At 47.6% G+C, this 21366-nt stretch overlaps 4 protein-coding genes across 7 annotated transcripts; 2 read left to right on the top strand and 2 right to left on the bottom strand.

The window, feature by feature from the left end:
• The first annotated feature begins 1694 nt into the window (after positions 1–1694).
• Positions 1695–7149, top strand: LOC120688498 (ubiquitin-like). Of its 2 annotated transcripts, XM_039970846.1 has the most exons (6): positions 1695–1812; positions 2020–2171; positions 3881–3983; positions 4649–4862; positions 5978–6044; positions 6460–6820. In XM_039970846.1, the coding sequence occupies exons 1-6, from the start codon at positions 1710–1712 to the stop codon at positions 6505–6507; spliced, it is 687 nt and encodes a 228-aa protein (XP_039826780.1). In that variant the 5' UTR covers positions 1695–1709; the 3' UTR covers positions 6508–6820. The 2 variants fall into 2 exon arrangements, with proteins under 2 accessions (XP_039826780.1, XP_039826776.1); XM_039970842.1 differs by lacking the exons at positions 1695–1812; positions 2020–2171 and having other exon boundaries at positions 3744–3983; positions 6460–6542; positions 6640–7149.
• A 2445-nt stretch (positions 7150–9594) lies between these two features.
• LOC120696167 lies at positions 9595–11260 on the top strand. Its single transcript, XM_039979307.1, has 2 exons — positions 9595–10568; positions 10654–11260. Exons 1-2 carry the CDS (start codon positions 10436–10438, stop codon positions 11019–11021), a joined length of 501 nt encoding a protein of 166 aa, XP_039835241.1. The 5' UTR covers positions 9595–10435; the 3' UTR covers positions 11022–11260.
• A 1458-nt stretch (positions 11261–12718) lies between these two features.
• On the bottom strand, positions 12719–14295 carry LOC120688508 (protein EXORDIUM-like 7). Its single transcript, XM_039970857.1, has one exon. The coding sequence runs from the start codon at positions 14227–14229 to the stop codon at positions 13219–13221; it is 1011 nt and encodes a 336-aa protein (XP_039826791.1). The 5' UTR covers positions 14230–14295; the 3' UTR covers positions 12719–13218.
• Positions 14296–16542: 2247 nt separating this feature from the next.
• Positions 16543–21153, bottom strand: LOC120688516 (protein FAR1-RELATED SEQUENCE 6-like). 3 transcript variants are annotated; one of them, XM_039970881.1, is made up of 5 exons: positions 20886–21150; positions 20202–20298; positions 17287–19586; positions 17130–17201; positions 16543–17040 (listed from the first exon to the last, which is right to left on the bottom strand). In XM_039970881.1, the coding sequence occupies exons 3-5, from the start codon at positions 19561–19563 to the stop codon at positions 16951–16953; spliced, it is 2439 nt and encodes an 812-aa protein (XP_039826815.1). In that variant the 5' UTR covers positions 19564–19586; positions 20202–20298; positions 20886–21150; the 3' UTR covers positions 16543–16950. The 3 variants fall into 3 exon arrangements, with proteins under 3 accessions (XP_039826815.1, XP_039826808.1, XP_039826801.1); XM_039970874.1 differs by lacking the exon at positions 20202–20298 and having other exon boundaries at positions 20886–21153; XM_039970867.1 differs by lacking the exon at positions 20202–20298 and having other exon boundaries at positions 17130–19586; positions 20886–21151.
• Positions 21154–21366: the final 213 nt, after the last annotated feature.

Raw genomic sequence — 21366 nt, forward strand, 5'->3', positions numbered from 1 at the left:
TTATTGCGCATTTACGTTTTCTAGGAGTTGATCGAAAACCTTAGGTGCATGATCCCTAGGTACCTATGTTTGTCACCCGGATCTTTTTATCGACTAGTTGCCCCGCTAACTAGGTACGGTAAAAGTCGAGAGGTTTCCTGCCTCTCGCGAGTTATAGGAATTTACTGACTTTAATTCCTGCTGAAATATAAGGACAACGGGCGGGGTTGTGTAGTTGTGATACCCCGCTGGTGTAGGCAAAATGGCTAAGGTCGCGGTGTGTGGCTCATTTCGTTAAGCGTTTGAAAGTACTAGCCACATGCCGAGAAATATGGTAATCGGTAAGCTGAAGTACCTGATTGGACCGGCGAGTGGAACGACCATTCACCCTCTTGGTAGAAGTAGGTTTTATTTTTGTCCGGACGTACGGGTGCAGAGACGTCGGGCTCTGTAGTCGGGGAGGGTGACCCGGATCCACGGACTGGAAAGAAAGGGGAAATGTTGTGTGGGTGACTTGGTTCCCATACGTGTGGTCTAGGTTCCCCTGGCCAGGTTGAAATCCGATTCAGAATCGTCCGCCTCTCACGGCATGAGACTGCTTAATGTTTTCGGTCACACAGAGTAACAAGTGGAACATGATGATGACAATACTGCTGGTTGATTAAATGATTGCTCTACCACGGCTGGGTGTCGGCTATGACGGAGCCGTCTCTGGACGGTGAAGTGCGTGTGGGTAAAGCGTACAACCTCTGCAGAGTGTATAATCCATTTGAATGGTCCGTGTCCACGGTATGGACAGGCTACGGTGTGGTCCTGACAACTAGTGAGCTACCTACTGTGGGTGGTGTCGGGAAGAGTTGCATACCATTAGTTGCATTGCTAATGCATTGTGCTTAATGTGCGTCATGCATGTCATTCCCCTCCCGTAGGGTGAGGTGGAGCTTGCTGAGTACTTTTGTACTCACTCCTGTTGATTTTTCTCTAGAGGATCCCGACTTTGTGCCAGAAGACTACGAGTAGATCGTGTCCGCACCCAAGCTTTTCGAGTGGAGCCGTGATGGATGAAGAGCTAGTCCTGCATGTCGTTATGCTAGTTGTTATCCTATGGTTGTTCTGTGTAGCTTTGTGTTGTCACTTTACTCCTCATGTACGTGTTAAATAAAGCTCTGTATGACTCTGGACTCCACTTGATGTAACATGTATTATGCCGGAGACCTTATTCGATAATTAATACATGGTTTAGCCTTGATCTTCGGGTCGGGGCGCTTCAGGATCCAAAATCCGCAGGGCTCCGCCGGTGGAATTATCTCACTCACCCCTCCTCTCTCCCTCTCCCCTCTCTGGATCTCGTGGGCAGAAAATCAGGACGCGAGTGAAGGGGCGGAGTTTTATATTTGGGGCGGGAGCCTGCCGCCCCCTGCCGGGCGGTAGGGGTATAGAATTGTAAAATCTGAAACCAAAAATATATTTCTGTAATTTTTTTTGAAAAAATATAAAAATAAAAAAGACGCGCGCACCGGATTCGCGGCGTCGCTGGCGCCATGGATTTCGCCGCTCCCAAGGGTTCCGTAACGGGCACGCCCCCCCCCCCCCCCCCCCCCCCCCCTCTACATAAAGGAGACCACGTCCGCCGCCGCCACCGAACGCATCTCCTCTATACAGTTCGTCTCTGATCTCTCACCACCACCACCGCCGTCGCCACAAACCGGGATCGCAAGCCACCGGCGAAGATGCAGATCTTTGTGAAAACACTGACAGGCAAGACGATCACGCTCGAGGTCGAGAGCAGCGACACCGTCGAGAACGTCAAGGCCAAGATCCAGGACAAGGAAGGTGATGCATCCACCGCCGCCTCAATCTTAATCGTTTCTTTGTACTTTTGATCGTTTACTTTATTACCTTTGATCCCGTTGGAATCAATCCACCACTCCTAGCCTGCATGCGACGCGGTGCAGGAGCCTGAAAGAAATAATTCCGCATGATGGTCTTGCTGTTTGCAGTTGGTGGTGTAAACTGATCGGCGGCCATGGAAATTTGCAGGCATCCCGCCGGATCAGCAGCGGCTCATTTTCGCAGGGAAGCAGCTGGATGACGGCCGCACCCTGGCTGACTACAACATCCAGAAGGAGTCCACGCTGCACCTGGTGCTCCGCCTCCGCGGCGGCGGCAGGGGCGGCTACCCCACCATGCGCGTCCCGTGGGATCTCATCAACCTTGCCCGCATGCACAATGAGAAGAAGATGATCTGCCGCAAGTATGTTGTAACTAACCCTGTTTGTTGCTGCTATCTGATAATTAATCGTTGTCAAAATAACTGCGAGTGCCATGAATGCTTATAGTTTAGTTTAGGTCAAGGTTGCTCGTGCAGATCTGTATGTGTGCCAGCTGTGTGTGTCGTCGATCTTCATTTCAGTGATTCAGTCCCCAATGCCATGTAATGGAGAATTATTCTGCAATGATAAAACTGCTAATTAGTTTGGCTGAGCAATTTCAATGATATGAACTGGATTGTGTATAGTTACTCCCCTCTAGCTAGTAACAAACACATTATCTGTTATCTGAAATGTTAATCTCTGCCACGCAGTTATTTCTTATTTACAATTTACCGGTCACACCAAGGTGCTCGTACATATACATTTGCCATGGTATTTATTTTCATAATATCATAGTTTTATTGAATTATATATATTATTATTATAGAAAGCAGTGGTCAAAGCTACATTTCGGTCTACAAATTATAAGTCCTTGTGATTGTTGCCTTTTGGTACTTTTAGTTCAATGCTATGGTCTACAATAATGAACCATTTAGTATGCGGATTTGTCTTCTTTACGAACTGCTAAATCCTTCAAGTTTGTTCTTCTATCTGCAAATATGATGTTACTAATCTTAGATATGAGAAGGCTCACTTCCTTTCAAACCAACAGTGAGGCCATTCTTGCATGTTCAGCCTCAGTTTTTTGTTTAGCAGTTGAATCGACGCTCATAAATCTTTCTTGATTGTCTTTGATTTTCAGGTGCTACGCACGCCTTCACCCCAAGGCCACAAACTGCCGCAAGAAGTGTGGCCACAGCAACGCGGTGAGATCATTATTCTTTAATTTCACTGCACATTAGTCATATTTGGGTCACCACCGTACCCTGCTATCTAGCATTCTCATTTACACGAACTACTCAAGATTATGAAGCAAGTGACACGGTCAAAATGAACTAGCTAGATCTCATGCATTGTTGTCACTCCATCACTATTTGCATTCATACTCGCCACTCACCAGACTTGCAAATCAATGTACTCATGACGCAAACGGATGTCTTACGAAGATAGTTCATTTTTTCAAAAAATAAAATAAGTCGATCACTAACAAAGCGCACCACCTGAAATGGCGTTCCGTTTGTTTACTTTTTTTGTGTGTGCAAATCGTTCCATTTATTTTCCAACATACTCGTATTCCAGAGAAATGATAAGTTTCTTTACACACGCTTGTGTCCAGTACTGGGCCAGCACATTCCTTCTGGGCCGCTCTCCAGGCCGGCCCGACAGAAGCCCGGCCCATGCATGCCCAGCCACCACCCTCGTCTTCTCCGTTCCGTTGCCGCCTACGTACGGGCACGGCGACCATGGTCTCGCCGTTCCGTTCCGGGGCGGTTTCGTAGCGCCCGCGTCAGTGTCACGCTGTCACCTACTGCCCAGCCGGGAGGGGGAGCCTACTGTTTCGTAGCGGCCGCGTTACCTCCCCTCCCCTCCTCTACAAAAGGGAGACCACGTGTCCGAGCCTGCCCACCACCACCAGTCCACCGCTCCGCTCCTCTCCACTGCCGCCGCCACCGCACCCCAAAACCCCCGCCCCGGCCGGAGGGGAGGAGAGCGACCGAGAGGAGGAAGCGGGCGACCGGCCGGCGGAGATGCAGATCTTTGTGAAGACGCTGACGGGGAAGACCGTCACGCTGGAGGTCGAGAGCAGCGACACCATCGCCAACGTCAAGGCCAAGATCCAGGACAAGGAAGGTAAAACCCCACAAACCCCCGCCCCGCCGCGCGCCGCCCTGCCTGCGTTGCTCCTCCGCCATCTGCTTCTTCGTCTTTCCGTCGCTCCGAAGTCGGACGAAAGCTTGCCCCTTCCTTTGGTCTCGATATTTTTGGTTACCCCCTCCCTCGCACGCCGAGTTCTTTTGTGATCATCGATGTTGTTGGGTTGGTCGCGTCCTCGGTTCCTTCTCTCTGCGGTGTTTCGGGTCACAGCCGCGTTTAGTGCTTGAAAGCTTGCTCCTTTTGTGGGTTTTGATGTGTTCGCTACCGGCCCTTACGCGCGTTGGGATATTCTAGTTTTCCGATTTGTATTTTTGAACGTGATGTGTTGGGTGGTTAACTGATCATTAATGTGGTTGATGGCGTTTCCATGTCGCGATGTCCGATTTTCACGATTCTGAGGTTAGAACAGGCAGCAGAGCAATTTTGATGTTTCGATCTGGATATATTAACCTGAAAGATCAGAACTTTCCTTTTGATACGGTCAAAAAAGGGCTTGATTCCCCTGCTTTGCTAATTGTACTTCCGAGATTCTTGATGATTCCTGAGATCATTTGAACTGATCACATCTCTGTTTTGGAACTCGGATTTCAATCTTCCTACTGGAGCCATGAAGATCGTTGCTTAATCAATTTATTTTGCAGGAATCCCACCGGACCAGCAGCGGCTCATCTTCGCGGGGAAGCAGCTGGAGGACAACCGCACGCTGGCCGACTACAGCATCCAGAAGGAGTCCACGCTGCACCTGGTGCTTCGCCTCCGCGGTGGCGGCAGGGGCGGCTACCCTACCATGACCGTACCGTGGGACCTCATCAACCTTGCCCGCAAGCACAATGAGAAGAAGATGGTCTGCCGCAGGTACGTTGTAGCCCTGCTTGATTCTGCTATCCAATAATCTGTTCTCTAAATTTCTGCATGTGGCATATGAGTTATCATAGTTTAGTCTACTTCGAGGTATAGCTTGAGAGATCTGTATGTGTGCCTGCTGTGTGTTTCGTCGATCTAGCTCATTTCAGTCCAATGCCATGTAAATATGTAATGGAGACTGGTGCCATGAGATAACTGCTAATTAGCTTGGCTGCGCAATGATCTGAACTGGATTGTTTAGTTACTCCAGCTAGTCACGAATACATGATCTGAATTGTTGTCGCGTAATCGTTTCTTATTTGCAAGTTAACAGTCAAACCTTTTAAGGTACGAATCATATATTTCAAAAATATGTAGATTGAATATAAAAGTTATGCGTGTACATTTATCTTGATATGTATTTCTATATCATAATTTTATTTTATTATATACTACGAATTATAAGTCCTTGTGATTGTTGGTAATTTTAGTTAAATGCTTTGGTCTACAAGGAATCCTCCGAATTTAGTGTTCTTCATTCTTGCATGCTCAGCCTCAAAATTTGTAGTATTAAGGTCGTGGTAACTGAACTCAAGAGGTTGATCTATAATTTCTGTTTCATGTAGAATCTTGTCCTGTTTCACTGCTTGCAAATGATATATACGTAATGAGATTGATCCAATGATTTCCCTGAACTGCTAATTAGCTACCTTGTCCACTGCAACGATATGAAGTGCAAAATGGAGCTTGATACATGCTCTTAGTTATCCTTCATCTTAGGATAAAAAATCATAAGCTATGTGCAGTTGCCGTATGAGCTAGGAAAACACAGCACATTTATTTGTTCACTGTTTAGTGTTTTTGTGTATGGTACTATATGTCTCGTTCAAGTCTTTAAGATCGAGGTAACTAAGCCCTATGTATGTTTGTTTTCATGTATGGTTCGGTCCTGTTTCATTGTCAAACGAGTATGAACCATGAGATATGCAAGCTAACTTATGAGCTTGCTATTCCCATTAATATATGTTTGTTCATTTTACTAAGTTTTGTTCTGTTTACCCCCTTTGCATTATTATGGTTGTGTGTGGATTAGAACTTAAGATTTTGTGCTTGTAATGTCTTTGCAGTTGCTATGCGCGCCTTCCCTTTAGGTCCACAAACTGCCGCAAGAAGAAGTGTGGCCACACCAACGAGGTAATTAATCCTTGTTTTCCCCTGCCATCGAATTCAAATGTTCTATATGTAGGATAACAGTAGTAATGTTCTTGGTTTTACTCATCTTAGCATTATACCGTTAATGTTCTTGGTTTTGTAGCATTGTCCATGGTAATCACTTCGGTCATCATATAATGCTTGTTTAAGAGTTGATATAAAATGGCGTCACTGTACTCCAGTTATATAGATGGTGCTGAATTAGTTTAGATGTTATTGGAGTTTACTACCAGAGTTCATTAATTAAAATAATGCTTGCACTGGTTTCTTTATTGGTCTATGTCTACTATGCAGAACCACGTCCTGTTTCAGAACAGTCTGTAAAACCAGTATGCATTGTATTTCATTGTTCGTTCATTCTTTGATCCCCCCCCCCCCCCCGAATGTTCTTTTTCAGCTGAGGTCAAAGAAGAAGTTCATCTCCAAGTTTCAGAACGGTCCGTGAACGGTTTGGAAATCGAGCGAAGTGACATTCTGGAGTGCCATCTGAAAGTGTCACGCATCAGTTGAACCAACTTATCTTAGCATATCTATCAGAGCTGTGTTAGCTTTGTCCTATTTTAAGTTTCCATCTGCATGCTGAACCTTATTTACTCTCCTGCTGTTTCAATGCGTGCAGTGGCATGCCTGAGAATCTAGTGAAATCCTTTTGGCTGAATGCTGAAACTTTTGTCACTGTTTTCTGAATGCTGCTTGAGTTGTTCAGCTTGGAAGGAAGATGAGAACAATTAGTTGGGCAAAGGCATCTATATTGTTTCTGATTGTCTCTTATGTGAATTGCAGATGCATGATACAGAATAGTCGCCTGTTAGTGATTAACTCACTAGCAGTGGTAGCACTTGCTACTTATTGGTGACAAACTCAAAGGCAGCAACAGTAACTGGTGATGAACTTGCTTGCGGCATTTGAGTCATCGCTGTTGGGTAAGGACGACAGGGTGTGCATTTGATCAAGTGATCTTTGAGTTGCGCTCCGTACTGGCTCTGTTTCATCCATTGGTTATGTAGTACACACTAGCAAACTTCACTGGTTTAACTGTTGCGGCCGGCCAAAGTTCTTTTGGCTGGATGAAAAACTTTTGTCACTCTCTCTTTCTGAGTACTGGACTTCAGTTTGGAAGTAGAGGGAGGATGGCAACAATTAGTAGGATAGTTGTTTCTGTTGTATCTTGTGTGGACTGCAGATGCCATTCCGGAGCATTCACTCGTTAGCAATGAACTCACTAGCACTGAAGCATTGCTAGCGCCTTGGTGTCAGTAATTGGTGACGAGCACAATTAGTACCAGCAACATCGCTCGTGGTATTTGAGTCATCGCTGTTGAGGTGTTGTGTAGGAAGGAGAAGGTATCAAGGTAGTAGACCGCAGCCAGTGATTCTGGAAAGACTGAGAACCAGTACAACCATAGATCACTGGCAGTCTGGCACATGAATGAACCTTTAAAGTTTGGGAATTGTAGACTGGTTCTCTAATTCTCTTAGAGCAACTCCAAATCTTTTCCCTTTCTCAATTCCTTGTAAGGCCCTCAAACAAACTGCACTCCATTCTATGGCCCTGGAAAATTAAAACTCCCTTCTATGGCCATTTTTTATTTTCAGTCCCTTCTATGGCCCTACCGTTATCTCTCTAGTTAAGTTCTAGTTAAGTGGTGGTGAAAAGACAAAAATACCCCTGGCACCACCAATAGGTATTCAGATCTCAGAGAACAGATATTGCACATGTATTATTTTTTGACAGCATTATATTATGAAGGCATGAAGCACACAGTCCACGTTTTGAACAGATTAGAAAATAGCATAATGCACAACAATTGTTTCAACATTCGTTAATCACATAATATAAGTCAATTCCGTTTTTGCCGTGACGGACGGAGCCCGGAGCCGTGAAGGCCTGCCCTCTTGCTTCTCCAGCCATGGAAACACGATACGCCTCTTTCAGATCCACGCAAGCAGCAGCCTCCGCTCCTTCTTCTCTCCTCGACAGCCACGGCGCAACACTTCAGCAGCCCCCCCCCCCCACCTCTGCTCCTCCACCAGCACGCCGATTAGCAGCAGCAGCGCCGAATCCAGCATCGCCTCTGTAGCGAACCGGACGAGCGCGCGTGGAGCGCCTGCTCCCCGTCAACCCGGTCCTGCCCTCCATGGACGCCGCCACCGGCGTCGCCTCCAGGGAGTGCGGGGCGTCGACGGTCCTGGATGGCGGCGGTCGGCCCGCGCGGAGGCTGTGCCTGGGGGACGGCGGCGGGCGGGCCGCCACGTCCCTGGCCGCTGCCGCTCGCGCACGTCCTAGGCGCCCTCCCTGGCCACTCCACTGGAGCGCACCTTGGCCGCCGCCGCACCCGCGCGGACCAGGCCGCCGCCACGCCCGCGCGCACGTCCTGGGCCCCGGACGAATCCTCCACGCGCGGCGGAATGGGGCGTTCGCCGGATCCGCAGGCAGGGGTAACCGCTGCCACCGCCGAGAGCAGGCTCGGGCGGTGGGGGCGGCCCGGGCGGGCTCGGGGGGGGGGGGGGGGGGGGGGTGGGGGGGCGTGCGGGATCGCGCAGGGGCTCCTTCGGGCCTGTTTCGTTACGGGTGTAGCACGGGAAGCTCGGGTGGAACCAAACGAGACGGGCTGACATGGGTTTTGTTGGGCTAGTGGGGCCCACGCCGGACGCAGCATTGTGTACACGGGTTAGGGCACCCAACACTCCTAGCGCTCTGACCGCCCCCCCCCCCGCCCCGCAAGGAGCGCCGCCGGCCCCCCGTGCTCCCCCCCCCCCCCCCCGCAAGGAGTCCCGCAGGAGCACATCCGGCCCCTCAGCGCTCCCCACCCCTCCCCCGCCCCCCGCCGCAAGAACCGCCGAGTGCCGCCCCCCAGGAGCGCATCCGCGCCGGCCAGCCCCTAGGAGCGCATCCGCGCCGCGCCCCCCGCCACGCAGGAGCGCATCCGCGCCGGGCCCCCTACCCCACGCGCGCGCCACGGAAGGAGCGCCTCCCGCCGCCGCCGATGGGACCCTCTGGAGGCGCCTCTCCGCATCCGCCGCCGTAGGCCACCACGCGCGCTGCTTCCTCGATCCCCATGGACGCCGGGAACTAGATCGGCTGAACAAGCGGCTCCATCCACTACCTGACCGAGGTCATGGCTCGATCTGACGATGGCAATGTGTGGGATTTCCTCTCCCTGGGGGACACCTACCATGCCGCCGGTGGGGACTGCGCTTCGCTGTCCAACACCGGCGCGCAAGGGTCAGGCCAAGCGCCGATGCCTCCTCCCGGCACAGATCTGCCACCGCCGGCGCCTCATTTGGGCGGCTTCCCTCCCCCGACGGCAGGCGGATACGGCCACTTCCCGATCTCGCAGGCCTACGCCGGCCACCATCTGGCGCCGCATCCAGTGACTGGCTTCGAGCTCAGCGGTTGGGGGTACTCCTGCAAATTCACCGACGGCCCCAAGTAAGACCGGCCTACTCGCATCTATCTCCGCCACTAATGCACATAGCCTACCTGTTTCATGCGCCTCATGTTTCATGGTCTTGATTTGTGTTCCAGCAACGTTCGCCCCACCAGCGACGGCATGGGCAGCACCTTCCATGGGGTACGGGCCTCACCAGAACCCGTGCTCGCCACAGGCTGGCTGGGCCGGTTCGTCGTAGCAGTACCCCCCCCCCCTCCTGTTGCGCCAGGTCGCGGTGCCAGCCGTGGGCGCTCCCAAACTCGCAACACGCTTACCATTGGGAGCTCCTCCAACTCCGGCACTGGCGACGACGGGGACGACGACGACGGTGATGACAGTGACTCCACGTCAGACAATTATTCGTCGGTAATTATTTTTCCATTCTCCACATATTACTGCTTCCGTGTTTCAATTGAAACTATTGCTATAGTACCCAGTTTGCTTATTCCAGCAAGGAGGTAGATACGGTTGCCATGTAATTGGAAGTTGTAGTTCACAAATATACATATGGTAGTCATCAAATATACATCAAAAAATTGTTTGATAAATTCTGTTATAAATCCTATTTAACATTGTCGTTCCATTTGTGTTCGTTCATAGAGAGGAATCCCTAGGTCGGACGCAAATTGGAACGAATCAAATACGCTCGTTTTCTGCGACCTTTGGATAGAACAATGTATGATAGGCAACTGTCCACATGGTAAAATGAAGATTAAAGGAAATTTGAGCATGTGTTAGAGTGTGTTAGCAACCTAGCTAAAGATATCATCCGACCAAGTGACCCTAATTTCAGTACAGTCCATCCCAAGATAGCAGACCACAAGTATGCTCCTTTCTTCAACAATGCAATTGGAGCAATCGATGGAACACATGTCAAAGTGATTGTGCCCGGCAAGAAGGTTGGACCATACTTCAATAGGAGCAAGGAGAAGAGTCAGAATGTGCTGGCAATATGTGACTTCGACAGGAGGTTCATGTTTGTCGCAGCTGGGATTCCTGGTTCGGCACATGATTGGACTGTCCTACAAGAGGTTGCATAGGTACAGTGACAATTTTCCTCGTCCTCCCCCAGGTATGTGGCCATGGTTTTGCTCGGGTTGTCATTGCTGCGGTAAACTGTTACATTTGTTTTTATGAACAATGGAAAATTTTTGTAGGCAAGTTTTACCTGGTGGACTCGGGATACCCGAACCGCTCGGGATATCTAGCACCTTACAAGGGAGTGAGGTACCATCAAGATGACTGGAAACAGGCCCCACGAGCTCGAGGTAAAAAAGAAATCTTCAACCAAGCTCATTCCTCAATTCGGTCGGTAATAGAGCGATCCTTCGGTGTGTTAAAGATGAAGTGGAGCATATTGTTGGGTCTCCCTCACTATTCTGAGCGCAAACAGACACAAATCATATTGGCTTGTTGTGGGCTGCATAACTTCATTATAGAGAATGACAGTCATGATGTAGACTTCAATAGGGATGAACCAGAGGTGGCATTGCCAGAACCGGATGAAAATGATGATGAACCATAGGAGTATGGTACAGCAGCGCCAGTGGATGAAGATGGCAACATGAATGCACTGCGTGATGAGATAGCTGCCGCCTGCCTCTTGGCTTCACGTTTGTAACCTTTGTTTGTTATGTTTGTCATGTTTGTCTCCATTTCTTGAATATGGCAATTATAATCGGTGTGCATGTGTGGACATTTTTTTTATTACCGCAATAATGATGTGTGCGCATGATTGTATTCTACAATACTGTAGTTGTGAGATCTCTGTACTGTAACGAAAATATTATGATTTTTTTCCATGTGTAATACTTAATCTGACATTTTTCATAGGCCAATATAAGGTATGTTGTGTGCATGTAGCAAAATTGGTTGCTTTGTGCTAACTTGTAGCACAAACCAAACAAGTGTTATGCTAGCTGTGCTACTTGTGCTACCTCCATACTACTTTGTGCTACTAGTGCTACCCATGCTACACCCCTAACCAAACAGGGCCTCGGAAAGGGCAAGTGAGGCAGGGGCGGTCCAAAATAGCTACTAAATACTTGACACCGGGAACCTAACGTGAGCAGGCTGACGGATGTAACGTCAGGGCTGTAGAAGGGACTGATGGTGTGTTTAGATCCCACCCCGTAAACGCAAAAAAGCCGTAAACGCATTAAATTGAAAAGGAATCTTGCTAATTTGAAGTACTAAATGAAGTCTATTTACAAAACTTTTTGTATGGTTGGGCTGTAAATCGCGAGACGCATCTAATGAGCCTACTTAATCCATGATTTTTGCAACAGTGATGCTACAGTAACCATCCGCTAATTATTGATTAATTAGCATCATTAGATTCGTCTCGCGATTTACAACCCATCTGTGCAAAAAATTTTGTAAATAGACTTCATTTAGTACTTCAAATTGGGAAGATTCCCACGCAAAAAAAATTTGCGTTTACACGCCCCCTGATCTAAACACGGCCTGAAAATAAAAAGATGATCATAGAAGGGAGTTTCAACGTTTCAGGGCCATAGAAGGGAGTACAATTTGTTTGAGAGCCTTACAAGAAATTCTCTATAGAAAAATCCTCTTTTTTAATTTTAACATATATGGAAGAAGTGCTCCAGCAGATTGATTTGTCTCACTTTTTATATGGAAATGGTGACGCGATGTCTACTCTTTCTATTGGAGATTGAGAAAAAATAAAAGGGAAAGGGAGATAGAAAATCAATCTGCTGTAATATGTTTTTTCAACATCAATCCCCTATATTGAGAAAAAGGAGAATGTGGAAGATCAATTTGTTGGAGTTGCTCTTATCCACCTCTTGAAGAATGCATATGAACATGTCCTTCAGAGTTCAGACTTCTTTTGTTTTTTTGTTTTTGTTTACACTGTATCCTTGAGCATCAGCAGTTGTAAACTCGTAAGTCAGTAACTTGCTACCAGTCCCAGATGAGATTGAGATGCAGTATTTCAACTTTTTTTTGGGCGAAATTTATGCGTCACTTCATGCAACCATGCTACCACCGCCATGGCCTTGCGGTGTTCTGGTCAGCAGTCAGGTACCGGCAAGAGCTGGTTGAAGCGGCTCATGTCAATGCGGAGGCCGGCGAGGGCCCTGACCTCTGAGAAGATAATCCTTCACTGCATGATCCAATCGTGCACTGTAATTGCAACATTAAAGACATTTCTCCGCTCCCTAATCCAATGTCGCGCTGTAATCGCAACAGTTAAAGTCCTTTAAACTGTACTAGTCCACTTCCTAATTCGATGCTTGTCCGCTGTAATTACAACAGTAAGAGGGGGGAACAGGTTCTCAGAAGAAAGGGATAGGAAAGGGAGGGTCATCAGGCCAGGAGACCAAGCTGCAGAGTTACCATGATGACCAGACTAAAGCTTGCGGAGTCAAAAGGGGTAAAGCTAGACGGGAACAATCAAGCAGGCGACCACTTTGTTTCAGCATGCTGAAACCAAACCAAATTCAAGTGCTAGAAAGCAGGGAAAATCGATAGTAATACTTTATGCTGCAAAATCTAAACAAATCGAAGAAACAAATCGGCATTTTCTCACTGTTTCCTAGTACTGAGGTGCAGATCGATCAGAAATTCAGAACTCACACAGTTCAAGCAGCCATTCAGGATCCCATTGATTTCTTCTGCAATGTCATTGAGCTTAATGGCATGACGAACTGAGCTAACCACTCCTTGCAACCAAGAGCAAGGGAGCAGGGCGTCGGTCAGTAGCTGGAGTTGGGGCCGTAGCAGGCGGCGCGGACGGGGTTCCAGAGCCACTGCACGAGGAACCGCCGGCCGTTCACGCCGTTCACGTTGTAGGCGCTGCCGTCGGGCGCGCGGGACACGTTCCCGACCAGGCCCCCCGCGCCGCCGCCATCGCCGTACACGCCAAGGCACAGGTCCGCGATCTCCGTGGGCGCCGTGGGCGTGTCCCCGGCGTACCACGCGTTCACCAGCGGGTTGGTCGACATCTCCGCCAGCTCGTGCCCCAGCACGATCACCATCCCGTCCACGCCGGGGTCGCCGTTCGGCGGCCGCAGCACCGCCTGCCCTCCCCCGCCGTACTCGGCGGCGGCGAACGGGTACGCGCACTTGCCGGGGCACTGCGCGCCGCTGTTGCCGACCCACGCGTACGGCACGGTGACCCCGACCACGGACGCGAAGGTGAAGTAGTGGAAGCCGCAGACGGCGCGGCAGAAGTCGTCGACCTGCACGTCGGGGGACGTCAGCACCAGGTACGCGCCGCTGTAGGGGTCCAGCGGCAGCGGGTCCGGGTACGCGTACACCGCCGACCGGATCACCGACTGGATGTCGATGCGCCGGAGCGAGGCGCCGTGGGAGTAGCCGGCGTCGGAGTGCTCCCCGGCGACGGCGAACGCGCCCGTCACGTTGGCGCCCGTCTGGTCGGCGTACATCCGCGGCGTGCGGGCCCACCAGTCGGAGACGGCCGGGAAAGGGGCCGGGGCCGAGAGGGAGGCGAGGAAGTCCCGGAGCACGGCCTGCGCCGTGGGCTCCCACCGCCCGTACCAGATGAGGTAGAGGTTGGTCGGCGACGAGGACACGACGGGGCCCATGTGGTACTGCATGTCCACCAGCTGGTTCCCGTCCACCAGGTAGTCGGGGCGGTACACCGGCGCGCACCGGACCGCGGCGAGGTGGCTGCTGGAGATGCAGATCGCCGCGACGGCGGCGGCGAGGAGGAGGGAGGGGTGGCGGGGGAGCAGCCTCCCCATTTTGGGGTGGGATGTGTGGAGTGGAGTGGGAGTGGTGGAGGCTTGGGTGAGTGAGTGAGCTGGGTTTTATTTGGTGATTTTTTGAGTTTGAATCCTCTCGCTTTTTGTAAGGGAAAAAAGGAGTGGGATGCAGTTGTAAACAGGTCACTTGCGCTAAGACAATGGAACTTTGTACTGATACTTATGAGGCTAATAAATTTCAATGAAAAGGAACTTTTTCACATTTTACACTGAACTTGTAGGTTGATGAATTCACTCTTCAGTGAAGAACGAAGCAAACATTAGGCAGTAAGAAACTTAGAATCAGGAAGGAGAGCAGGGGATTCTTCATTGTAAAATGTATATGGCATTTTAGACATCGTACTGCCTCTAATATGAAACTTTGACAACTACTTTCTGTCAAATGCTAATAGATCAACTAAAACCTGCTATATTGCGTAAAACATTTTCATGATAAGTTGATAGTATTCTTATGGGACAATTTGAAGTAATTTTGTTGATTTAGTGTTTGAGTTTTAAAATGCTTGGCTGCACACTTTCTAGAACGACGTATATCTACAACCAAAATGAATAAAAAAATTGATACGTAATTGCTGCGTAGCAGCAAAAGAAATGGAACTTTGATCACTGATTGCACGTTTTGTCCCTAATTTGATGAAGTCACTGTTGCATCTAGTTTTACCTACTCTTGATGGCAACAAGTGGCAAAACCAAAAGCAACAATACGTTGACTTGGTCAAAGGAGGGGCAATGGGGGGCAAAGTTGAAAAAAAATGAGAGCAGCATTTCAAAAAAAATAATGAGAGCAGACATACATGTAGAGATCAAAGGAGTATGACCCAATTGTAAAGATCTCAATGTTCCAATAAACGCCTAGTGCTGGATTTCTTTTAGTCGTGGCTGGGACCTGGAGCTTGGAACAGGACCGACCTTCTTGATGCTCGCCACGGACTCGACGTCAACGGCTGCACGCAGCTCAAGGCTGCACTTGTATTCGTTCCAGGACCAGTGCGGCTGACGTGTGGACCCGCCTTAGCCGCTGCGGCGAGAAATTATTCAGGGCTGTCGTTTCTAGCCAGTAGCCAAGCTCAAAAGCTTTCCAAGGACTCATATCAGTCTAACCCAAGTCGCTGCAGGTGATAACTAGACGTGGTTATGAGAGAAGGCAGCCAGCCATGGAGGGAGTAGAAATGAATGAAATCTTGTTGGAAGCACAAGCGATTTTCTTTAGTGGCATCCCAAGGGGAAGCACGTGAGACCTGCAGTAGAAAAAACCTTTTGCATCATTCCATACCTCTATTGCCACTTTGCCAGAGCCCAGAAGTCATATTCAGTTTCCCTAGTATATTATTCTAGAGCTACCGCTCACCAGTCCCCACTGCATCTGCACCCCGTGCACATCACAACGCATTGCTTCCACAGGTGAAAGAGTGAGGCCAAAGAGATTGCAAGTTTGCATTCTTGAGAAGTATTATGAAAAAAAAATCATTTGCAAGATTGACTTTGTTTTGAGGTCTAATTGCACGTTTGCTTCTATTTTTTTTTTACTTTGTATGCTTGTCTCCGTTTTTAGTCTTCCAATTGCACAGGTGTTTCTGACAACTGGAAGACTAAAAATATGGGCAAATATGCAAAAATAAAATTTTAAAAAAATAGAGACAAACGTGTAGTTAAACTTCAAAATAAGGACAACCTTGCAATTTTGCAAAAAATAAAAAAGTTGCACATTTCTACTCGCAACAAGTGTCTGTGTGTGTGTGAGAGAGAGCAATAATAGCAAATGGCACGGTGAGAGGAGTTGCCATCACGGCTCCTGGTGCGTGAAGGATGGTGGTGAGCGGTGACAAACTGACAATGCTGTGGCGTGTCACCATAGGATTCAGCTCTGACCTGCTGCTATGGATGGGATCATGATCATCACGAGCACTAGTCTATAGCAAGTGAATGTGGGTGCAAGAACTAAGATTTTATGAGATGTCATGTGTATATTGTTTTACGCTGGATCCCGCGTACCGGAGCAAGGTCCGGCAGTCCCAGGCGGATCCTGCGGCGAGGTCAGCAGAATCGACGGCGGTGGCACGGGCACCACAGCGACGACCGGAGCTGGGGGAGCACCACGAGCGGCTGATGAGGTCAAACCTTGGGAAGCAGCAGAGCCAGCTGTTATGTTCCTGGACATGGACAGAGCAAAGCAATTGGTTATATCCCGGTCAATTTCCTAGATATGTTCTTCACCAGGCTCGGATAGGGAGATTTCCTGGGATCAACTTGCTAGATCCCAGCTTGCTAGGGTAGAGTGTTGAACAACAGAGAAGCAGCAAACATCTGATTGCAAATGGATTCACAGGACACATGATTCACAGGGAAACATCAGGTCAAATTATCAGAGGTCGACTCAAGTGCATCTGGCCTGACATGACATGATCCAGATAAACCTAATGGGAGCTGCAAATGTCCAAGGAAACAAAAGAAAAGAAAAGGGGAATGACTATGCACAGCTCGGCAATTAGAGCGGGGCACACCCCAGATTGGACAGATCCCCTGGATGGTTCAAAGATGGTCGATTTTCTGTTTTTTCACCAAATTTGGTATCTTCTCTTTTCACCTGTGCTCACCGATTTTGAAGCACGGAACACGGAGGTCAGACCTGATCTATCACTCCTAGTTTTTCTCAGAACTTAGTCTATTGGAAGAGATCCACAATTGCACTGCTGCTACCTCTCATTGGATCTGAGACCTGCTGCTGCTTTCAGGCCAATGGAAGCTTGGAGCATTGCTGTATTGTGACAAATCAAATGAAATGGTCTCCACCTACAAAAATGAACATTAGTATGCGCGAACTCTACCAAATCCTGAAAAAACAGAGAGGACAAAAAACAGAAAGCTTATTTTGAGCTTACTCCATAAGGGAAAGTTTCCGGAGCACCAGCCGACGTTAATGGCCATCCCTCGTTTACAGGATTTGCCTGGACCTAATAATAAAAAAATAAATGAAAATTTCATATTTCCAAAACAACAACTGCTAGCCAAATTTACATATCTAATAGCATCACATACATTTGTGGCATCAGTTACGCTTTCAGTTGCAGAGACCGCTGTGTTTACGGTGTTTGCGGTGGCATTTCTCCTCTTGTTATATGCCCTTTTAGTTTTCTTTTTCAAGGTATCAAGAACAGTTGGGGTCGCCAGCTTCTTCTTGCGAGAACGTTTGGACTGGCCTTGGGTAAGATCCCAGCCCTTTGTACTAAGAGAGATGGGCAACGCGTCATCAGTAAAATCCTCGTTCACAGGATTGTACGCAAAGTTGGCTGTTGAAACATGACTGTCAACCCTTTGATCTCTTAGTGACTTCTCGTATGAGATCACTTTATCCCTGATTTCCCTCATGATTGACAAAGCATATTCTTTTGATTCTGAGTTCATGGAACCAAACTCCACAACTTCTGCGAAGTATTGGTGGCCAAGTTTGTAGAGATCATCATAGCTTCCTAGTTCCTGATTACTCACTGGGACAGGTTGGGATACGGAAGCACATGTTTGTTTACAATCCTTACACCAGCGATGAATGATGTATTTTGGTGGAATGATCAGCACAAGCTCCTGTCTCAGTACAGTGAGCGAATGCCTGCACAATATTCCTTTGGATTGGAACAACCGGCAGAGGCACCATATGTCATCTTCAACATTATCATAAACAACCTTGTAGTCAACCTTGGTTGTTTGATTGATATGCTCTGAAACTATGTATGTAACCACTGAATCATTCCGGTCAAGTATACTATAATTGCAATTAAATGAATGCCCTATTTCATTCAAGAACTTCTGAAAGATTTCTGCAGTGTACAACTTTGCGGCTTGATCTTCCACAGGTAATCCTGTCATCATCGGTGGCCTCATCTGCGATGATCTTAAATCTTCATAAGATTCTTTTTCTAATTTATCTTTAACAGCTTCCTCATACTGCTCTACAAACATTTTCAAAGAGGTTCCTGACGTCAGCCAGCCATCAAAATAGTCGGTAACACTATCACTTCTGTCCATGACAGACAATCCTGCCCAAAATGAATCCTTCACATAAACAGGAGCCCATTGCATCCTGACCTCATATAGTTTAGACAACCATTCATTTCCCAATAAGCGAAAATGTTGGATGGTATCTTGCCACTCTTTGTCAAAGTCAGGCATGGTAACATAATCATAGGCCAGTGTGATGAATGCTGAAATAACTTCATCCTTGCTTTCCATTTCTTCCAACTTTTCAGGAAGCTCATTTAAGATGTGCGAAAGGCAAAAACGGTGCCTTGCGTTAGGAAAAACCTTTTTAATAGCTATTGCTACATCATGACAGCAGTTGGTAATTATTGAATGTGGTGGCCTGGCATTCATACATCTTAACCATGTACCAAAAAGCCACACATATGCTCCAAGAGATCTACCCGCAAGCAGACCACATCCTAGTAACACTGGCTGTGCATGGTGGTTAGTCCCCACAAATGACACAAATTGCATATCATACTGATCACTGAAGTTTGTGACAGTAATAGCAACAACATCACCAAAGTAATTGTATGAACTGCGTGATTTGGCATCAGCCCAAAAGACATTCCTTAGCTGCCCTTGCTCATTCATATCTAAACTGTAAAAGAAGCAAGGGTTTTTGTCTTGCATTTTGTTGAGAAAACCCAACAGGGCCTCTAAGTCTCCTTCTGCAAGCTTCAATTTCCTATTTCTGTCTATCTTGGTTTTAAATTCAATCAGTGCAGATGTAGTTACAGCAGTATCACCACCTCTGCTTGAAAGTGCAACAGCTGAGCTGCTCTGTGGCCCCTCAGATTCAGACATACGGGGTGGATTTAGAGAGAACGGAGAGTTCTTCAAATGCCTCTTGAATTTAAGCAAGCTCGGATCCAGCGGGTGGTTGTGCTCCAACTCAAGAACAATTACTTCCCAGCGGTTCTGAAAATGTGCATCCTTAACTATCATCTTAGCCTTGCAGCCAGTCTTCATGCCCTGCTTTCTTGCAGGTCTTGTCGCACCAGATCTCAGTCTAGACTGCCCTCCTTTGGAACATATGAATGTTGAGCGATAGCGGAAACCATCAAATGTATTGTTAGATCTTCTTGTAATACCAAAACCTGCATGACAGCCATATGTCACATAGAACTGAAAGGCATCTTCCTCCGAGTCAAATATCATCCCTACTTTTGGCAAACATGCCGGATCTATATCAACTGGTTTGAAGACTTCATTCTCAGCAGCATTTCCTTCTTTCTCACCATCTTCTTGCGCATCTTCTTCATTAGATGATTCAGTGCTATACTCTTCCTCTTCCATTGGTCCAAAATTTCCAAATTAGCCTGAAAATAGAGCAACTATGTCATGACCTTCAGATAAATATCCTTAGTGGAGGCATGATGAGCACACCTACAACTACAGCACTGTGTGCATCGTCACATATACTGGTGAATAAATTGGAGAAGCGTCACTGAAATTCCCACACTCCAGGTGAAATATATGTTGTTTTTAGAATTGTACACAGAAAATATGCAGGTATACAGAATGACCTCATTGCCCTTCAATTATTCCCACATTGGAAAAGGTGCCTCCTTTGTTTTCATAAGTTTTACCAAGGGTACAAACAGAAAAGAAAAGGAGAAAAGTGCCAGCAAGTTTTCCAGAAGACTTGAATTATGAAAGCAACCAGAGTAGTGGATATTTGATATAATAAAACTTCCTTTTGCCATAAAACATTTATAGGGGGCAAAATACCATCATATTTGTAAGGGCAAAACTGTCCAGATTGCAGCATGTCAAATGAGCATGTTAGAATGCAACAAAGAAACATCGAACCGAAGTGTAGCAGCGTATGTGCTATTGTTTTATTCCATTGACATTGCACATCACAATTTATATATGAACAGGGCAGCAAATCACTTAGAGAGACGACATCAAGTTCCAAAATCATAAATGACCTAATCACTTGCATCAATGAAGCTTTCAAGTAAGTTCCTTCCATCAGACAGTGAAGCCATGTAGCACCATGACACGGTGCATCTCCTGCAGCACGTGCTAGCGCCAGAGAAGACGGTGAATCTGTTAGGGACTAATCCAAGAGCCAGGGAAATAGAGATGATGTTGCCATGCACAAACGCCATTTGTGGGAAAGGGAATCAGTGAATTAGTGTGTCACGGAATGAATATTGCCATATGGCAGATGTCCACCCTAACTTGAAGCCATTAAATCTGATTGAACACGTATTCTTTTTTTGTCTTAGACCTGGGATTGAGTGGTGTAACACTAATATTGATCTAAACAATACTACCAGCTGGACCTGAACACAGATCGTGCCATGGAGAGATACTGCTGAGTTCGATTCATGGCACGATCTTTGCCACCACTCAGTGTTACAATACCAGATAGCTGCATCCTAAAGTACACGAAAACTTGAAGCATTCTATTGACGTATTCACCTGACTGGGGCGGACCCAGCATAGAACATGGGTGTACACATGTACACCCAATAATTCTTGCAAACGAAATCGAAGTTAGTAGGTAATATGTTGTAACTGGATTCAGATCCGAATACAAATAGTTTTGTTAGGGTTTGGGGTGCACCGTCTCGCACAGCAGAAGGAAAGAGAAGGGGCGGGCATACCTGGAGGATGCGCTCATCACCGGCAAAGGGCTGGGCGAAGACAGGACAAATGGCGCCGCCGCTCGCCCAGTCGGCGCCGCCGGAGTTCGAAGAGCAAGGGAGGAGAGAGAGTCCGAGAGAAGGGAAAGCTGAGGACCTGAGCGGCTGAGCCCTGAGCGGGAGCCGGGAGGGCTGTCCACGAGCCGAGCTCGAGAGAGCAGATCCGGAGCCGGGAGTACTAGCAGCTGGTCCTGAACACAGATCGTGCCATGGAGTGATACTACTGAATTCGATGCATGGGTGTGCTTCGAATGGGAGTATTTTTATAGGAAAATCAAATAAATAGAATTTTTAAGAAAATTTTCTGATTTAGGTGTTTGAAATAAAGGAAAACTAATTTCCGTCCATAAGGAAAGACTTCTGTTCCTTCACAAAACACAGAGAAAAAAAAACATCTAACAGAATGCAAAGAAAAAATTCCTACGACAATTCATCAAGATGG

Source organism: Panicum virgatum, chromosome 2K (genome assembly GCF_016808335.1).
Source record: "Panicum virgatum strain AP13 chromosome 2K, P.virgatum_v5, whole genome shotgun sequence".
Taxonomy (NCBI): domain Eukaryota; kingdom Viridiplantae; phylum Streptophyta; class Magnoliopsida; order Poales; family Poaceae; genus Panicum; species Panicum virgatum.